This window comes from Rhagoletis zephyria, unplaced genomic scaffold, assembly GCF_001687245.7.
Source record: "Rhagoletis zephyria isolate East Lansing unplaced genomic scaffold, Rhagoletis_zephyria_1.1 Rzeph_scaffold_02171, whole genome shotgun sequence".
NCBI lineage: Eukaryota > Metazoa > Arthropoda > Insecta > Diptera > Tephritidae > Rhagoletis > Rhagoletis zephyria.
In genome coordinates, this window is record NW_016159255.1 from 29,240 (window position 1) to 35,698 (window position 6,459).

Below are 6,459 nucleotides of genomic sequence, written 5' to 3' on the forward strand. Positions count from 1 at the left end.
GAATTTCAACGATGGAGAAAAAATGTAAGATTTTACTTTATACAATTGAAAATTGTGTGGATTTATTGATTTAATCTTCCAGTAAATAGAAAAGGTGCCAGTAATTGGGAAGAGGTCAGCGAAAGGGCGCTTATAGAGGTATGGAGCGAAAGGATTGTAGAATTGCGTGGTTGTCGGAAAAATAGCCACATACTCTTGGAAATGGCGCAAGATTTGGAAAGACAAGGATATGTGTACTCAGTGGTGGAGCTTAAGAACAAGATGCATAACTTGACGACACGGTACCGGTAAATATTTATGATTTGTGTTGTGGTTCTAAATATCTTTTTTTTGGATTAAGGAACTACAAAGTAGCTCAGGGAAATGTTTAGTTATTTGCCCACTGTTTTTGGGTTAGTGTGCGGAAAGAGAGGCGGCGTCTTCCTTTATATCCATCCCACTAGAAAGAGCACAATTCAAACTAAAAATTAGCGTTTTCTAAAATTAGCATTTTGACACCGGAAATATAAACTCGGCTAAAAGATTTTTCTGTGCAGAACACCTTTTCATGTTAGCGGAGGGGCCGGAAGCCCCTCTTCTATTGTCAAAGCTACACAATATTTATTTGTCATCTATTGAACATATACATATAACTCCGGCTAGGCAATCCACAATATTTTTGCGTAGAACTTATCACGAATCCACGGATGATTATAAAAATCAAATCGCAAATTGATATTAAATTTTTTATTGTATTTTTTATCTTCCACAGAAAGGAGAAACAAAAGGTAGGACCAACAGGCGGTTCACCCTCGACCTGGAATCTTTTTCAAGAAATGCAATCCTTATTGGCTCCATATAAAAGTTATCACACAGAAGGTCTGTTGGTCGACAGTGTAAATAGTATGTATATAGATAATTTATTCATAAATATTTACCGGTACCGTGCATACATAATTTATTAAATTTATTTACATATTTATTTTTTAAGACATAAACTCCCAGTCGTTGTGTTCAATCCCGGGTTCACCATTGCCTTCACCATCAGCGTATTCTGCTTCACCGCTGCCATCGCCATCAATTGCTGCAACTTCGCCGCTGCCATCACCATCCATTCCTATAACTTCTCCGCTGCCATCACCATCCATACCTGTAATTTCGCCGGTGCCATCACCACCCATAACTATAGCTTCGCCGCTGCCATCGCCAAATATGTCGGAAGATTCACCGGCACCATCGACTTCCGCTAGAGCTAGAAGAAAAGAGGAATTAGCTAATTTATTCAAGGTGGAGATATTAACTAATTCAAAAAGATATAAAATCTACGTCGGAAAAGTTTGTTTCTATTGAAGAGGAGAAAAAAGAAATTTTAAAATCGTATGTGAAGAATGAAGCTGAGGTGCAAAAGGCACTAATAGAGTTTCTGAAAAGGCCATAAGTTTCAGAAAATGGAATGAAAACAGTACATTGAAGAGTACAGTCAGAGTTAAAAGTTAGTACATATGTATACACCTTATTCTATTATAATATTCAAAGTGTTTTTGATGAAAAAAGTTTTTCAATCATTTTTTGTTAAAATTTTCAAGATTTCAGAATTTTTAAAAACTTTTGAGGTATGCAATAAGAAAGTGCAGGTTCCAAGTGCCTGAAAATTTCCGTTCATTTTAAATAATTTTTGTGTAAACCGTATAGCGTATTTCCTTCCATACAAAAATACATATTGCATGTACGCTCTCTCCATTATATCTGCGTACACCCTTGTTTTTTTAAACATTCACAATGTTTTGCAAGCTATAATTTTTTTGTTATTTTTTTACAAAAATATGGTTCATGCCTCAAACAAACCATATAACTCAAAGCTACAAAGTGCATACAAAATTAAGAAATATTTAATGAATTTTCATCGAAATTTTAAACTTTTTACTCAGCTTTTTTAAGAAAATTTCTGGTATGCAGTTTTATAGCCCATTGAATTTTAGTACAATAAAGTGCAAGTTTCAAGTGGCTAGAAAATACCGTTGATTTTTTGACAATTTTTTTGTTGACATGCTAGGCATTCTCTTCCATATAAAAAAAAATTCGCTCTTACCTTGTATGGAGAAAATTCCTACAGCCGTCAGCAAAAAAAAATTATTAAAAATCAACGGTATTTTCTAGCCATTTGAAACTTCCACTTTATAATACTAATAATAATAAAAAATTGCATACCAGAAATTTTCTTAAAAAAGCAGAGTAAAAGTTTAAAATTTCGATGAAAATTCATTAATTTTTTCTTAATTTTGTATGCACTTTGTAGCTTTGAGTTATATGGTTTTGTTTGAGGCATGAACCATATTTTTGTAAAAAAATAACAAAAAAATTATAGCTTGCAAAACATTGTGAATGTTTAAAAAAACAAGGGTGTACGCAGATATAATGGAGCGAGTGTACGTTATAGTAAGCAATAAAATTATTTAAAATGAACGGAAATTTTCAGCTACTTGGGAACTTGCCTTTTATTTAATTGAAATTTAATGGGCTACAATACTACATACCCAAAAAGTCTAAAAATTCTGATTAGAAAGTTTGAAAAAATTATAATATATGTATTTGTTGAATTTTTGTGAACTTAATATAAGGTAAGAAACTTTGATTTACATGGTTCTAGTTATATAATGAACTATATTTTGATAAAAAATGCTTGAACAAATTTTTTCATGAAAAACATTGTGAATATTATATTAGAACAAAGGGTATGCTAGCTTTTAACTCTGACTATATGTAGTTTGAGTTTGAAACTTATAATAAATAAGTGTAAAATTTAACACAGAATGCATTACAAATATTAAAAAAAAAATTAACATATACTCAATTTTGTAGTAACTACACATTACTTTTATTTTCGTAAGTTTATTTTTGTATGCTTCCCTGAAGGAACGATTTTAATTTTTAACTTATAGCGAAAAATGTGTAATACATGAAATTTATAATAAATAAATGTAAACTTACACAAATAAGAAGAAATAGCGTTTCTTATACTTTCTGGATTGTTTCGTTGTTCCGCTAGTACCGCTACATATTCAGGATACGCGCGGTTTGCTTCCACAACTTGTAAAGCTTGCATCCACTTTTCATTTATTTTATCATTATTTTCGTTTAAAAAATTGTGAAGCACGCAGCACGATAATATTATGGCGTTTGCATTTTTTATGGAATTATCTATTCCTTTGCCAATACGCCTGAAACGAGCCTTCAAGTGTCCAAATGCGTTTTCTACTACTCTGCGAGATTTAGATAATCTGTAGTTGAAGAGCTTTTGTTGGCGGCTTTGTGAAATATGAAACGGATACGGCTTCATTAGCTTGTCACTTAACCGAAATGCCGAGTCCCCAATTATAAAAACCGGTACATCAACATCGGAAATAGTTTTTTTCAATTCGCTTAAAAGGACACATTCATCCAATTGTTGCTTTAGAGAAGATGTCTGAAAAATTTGAGAATCGTTGCAGCGTCCTGGGCTGCCGGAGCTAACATATATAAAACGACATCTGGAAAAAACAATAAATAAATAAATAAATAAATAAAGGAACTATTGAAGCCTTTCAGTGCTTCTACCTGGCGTCCACCAATGCTAGCAGTACGATTGAATACCATCCCTTATAGTTGTGGTAGTCTGTAGCGTCTTCCTTGGGTGGGTGAATCTCAATATGACATCCATCTATTAACGATTTCATTTAGTAAAAATAAAACAATATTTACTTCATAAAAAGGTGCTTACCAAGTGCTCCCATACATTGGGGAAATCCATATGTTTCAAACTCTTGCACCAAGCCTTTAATTTTGTCTTCTGTCAACGGAAAGTTTTTTAAATATATTGGAGCCAAAACTCTCCAGACCTCATTGCAAAAATCCAATAATATTTTGCATACGGTTGCCTTTCCCACGCCAAACATATTTGCGATTGTGCGATACTCGGAAGATGACCCTAGAGCATATAGAGCTATAGCAACTCGTTTTTCCAATGGTATCGCTTCTCGCATATTTGTATCACTTTTTCGCAGATCTGGCAGTAGTTCGCATAATTTATAAAAAAGTTGTCGGCTAATTCTGAAGTTGTTTTTAAAAAAAACTTCATCTCCTTTCTGACAATCTTTCTCAAAGAAGGATTGAGTTCGTTCCTACAAAAATATAAACACTTATCCATAAAAATTGGTTCAAGCACATCCAGTTTTTACAAATACTTACTTTTTTCCAAATTAATCTTCTTTCGGAGCCAAGTGATTCGTTCAAAGCATACAAAAGATCCAATTCCTCCAAAAGCAGCAAATGCTTATCCTGGAGATGCCGTAATACTGCGGAACATACTTTTGCCTCTTCACTCACCCTAGTTGTGGCCAACAACCTCCTCGACATAATTATTTTCTTCACCATTTGAACTTTTGCATCCATTTTATCTTTAATTGTTTATTCTTTATTTATTTTTCATGCTTTGTTTTGGCAGCTGTCTGTGTTTTGACATCTGTTTTCGATAAATTTCCGATAAAAATTAGAGAAGACAACGATTTTTTCATGATTCGTATGGTGATTGGATCTGAATCACCTAGGAATGAAGTGATTCGCTCTCAAAATTTTGTATGGCGAATTACGTGATTCGGTTCATGATTGGGGCGCCAATCACGAATAAGAGAGCGAATCAAGAATAGGAGAGCGAATCACTTGCCGTGGAGACATCGTTTTCAACTCCGAACAAAATGGCCCGTAGTCATAGTCAAAATAAAGTCGACTTTAAAGTTAGTTGCAGCTTTTTGACATAATTTTCAATGGGATATCTGTCAAAAAAGCTGCAACTAACTTTAAAGTCGACTTTATTTTGACTATGACTACGGGCCAATGTTTATAATATACATATACATATGTACATACGTAAATATAAATATTGCACATATGTAAGTATAAATATTACAGGTAATTCTCTAGTGTAGGGTAACAACCCCTAAAAATGGTCCGGAAAAGTCGGGAGGGGTACCAAACGACGCGTTTCGCTCCCCTTATTAACAATCCGGAGGGGGAAGGCTAATATTATTAACCATTTAAAAGTTATGAACAAAAAACTTTTGTTAAATTTCGTTGTTTTCTATGGGCAATTACACCGACAAAGATTCACTAAATCACCTGTTCTCACTTTTTAAACACTATTAAAATATATAATTTAACTTAATTATTAAACAAACACATAGTTTTATCAACCTAAGATAGATTATTTTGTTATTAAAAAGAAGTTGACAATCTTTCGTAATAATTCACTTTTCCTTATAAGGTGTGTGCACTCTTCAATGCTTTTCGGTATCTTCTTTCGTTTAATATATATATAAATAATGAAAATTTTCATTATTTATCAAAGTATTGATTTTTATGGAAAAAGGGCCGCAGGCGAAAATTTTTATTTTTATCGAAGTATTGATTTTTATGAAAAAAGCGCCGCAGCCGTAAATTTTTAATAAAAAATCGCGCGATATTTTATTAAAAATTTTCGCCTGCGGCGCTTTTCCCATAAAAATCAATACTTCGATAAAGAATGAAAATTTTTAATAAAAAAATTTAGTTATACGTCAAATTACAATTATTAAGTTTGTATTGATATGGCCTAGGACTAGGTCATCGTATCGCCAAGTTATTCCTCCAATTTAATAATTTTATAATTATTCGTCGTATTATATTTGATAATTACCCACTAAATTGTAATTTCCAAAAATTTTAAAATATTCCTGGTCTCGTTTCTCGGAACAGTTATGCCAATAATTTTTCCATTTCACAGTTAATTTGTTCATACGATTGTACCGTTTCAAGGGTACGCTTTAACATTTTCATTTAATTGCAATTTACTTTATGTCATCGTGTTTTACATTACTTATGTGATTTTTATTTTATAGTATTATCTTCACTTGATTTAAAAATGTATATTATATTTAATGAAACTACTTCATTTTTGTGTGTAATTTACAGCCTTATTCGCGGGCAATGACAAAACTCGCCGCTATAACTATTGTCATGTTTATAATCAATTGTCATGATGCAATAATACAAGGTGGTATCAGTTGTGACAGCTCGATTTGGCACTGCCTTAGCTCAGTAGAATAAGAAGAAAAACGGGAAAAAATGAATCCCCATTTGGGGGAAAAATATAAAATTTCATATTTTCTTCTAAACAAAATTTACTTTTTTATAGTATATTCGCAATGAAACAAAATAAAATAAGATATAATACCTTTTTGATAAAACAAAATGTGTATAATGAGAAAAGATGGAAAAAATATCAACTACATATATTATTAGGCAAAGAATTAAGTGCGTTAATACACGCGATTCTTTATTTGTCTTGACAGCTTTGTAGCAACCATGTGTTATTGTTTATTTAACCAAAAAAGATCGCGAATGTGAGTAATTGCGTATATTTTTATATTCTGAGTTGTTTGTGGTAATTTTTTAGATTTTAGATGAGTG

The 6,459-nt window shown here is 32.2% G+C and overlaps 1 protein-coding gene across 4 annotated transcripts; it reads right to left on the reverse strand.

Moving 5' to 3' along the window:
• Positions 1-895: 895 nt before the first annotated feature.
• LOC108366157 (putative nuclease HARBI1) lies at positions 896-4,697 on the reverse strand. 4 transcript variants are annotated; one of them, XM_017620472.1, is made up of 6 exons: positions 4,204-4,697; positions 3,737-4,136; positions 3,574-3,676; positions 2,968-3,506; positions 1,088-1,231; positions 896-1,054 (listed from the first exon to the last, which is right to left on the reverse strand). In XM_017620472.1, exons 1-6 carry the CDS (start codon positions 4,405-4,407, stop codon positions 966-968), a joined length of 1,479 nt encoding a protein of 492 aa, XP_017475961.1. In that variant the 5' UTR covers positions 4,408-4,697; the 3' UTR covers positions 896-965. The 4 variants fall into 4 exon arrangements, with proteins under 4 accessions (XP_017475961.1, XP_017475960.1, XP_017475959.1 ...); XM_017620473.1 differs by having other exon boundaries at positions 1,002-1,129; positions 1,164-1,231; XM_017620471.1 differs by having other exon boundaries at positions 896-1,231; positions 2,998-3,506.
• Between the last annotated feature and the right edge of the window lie 1,762 nt (positions 4,698-6,459).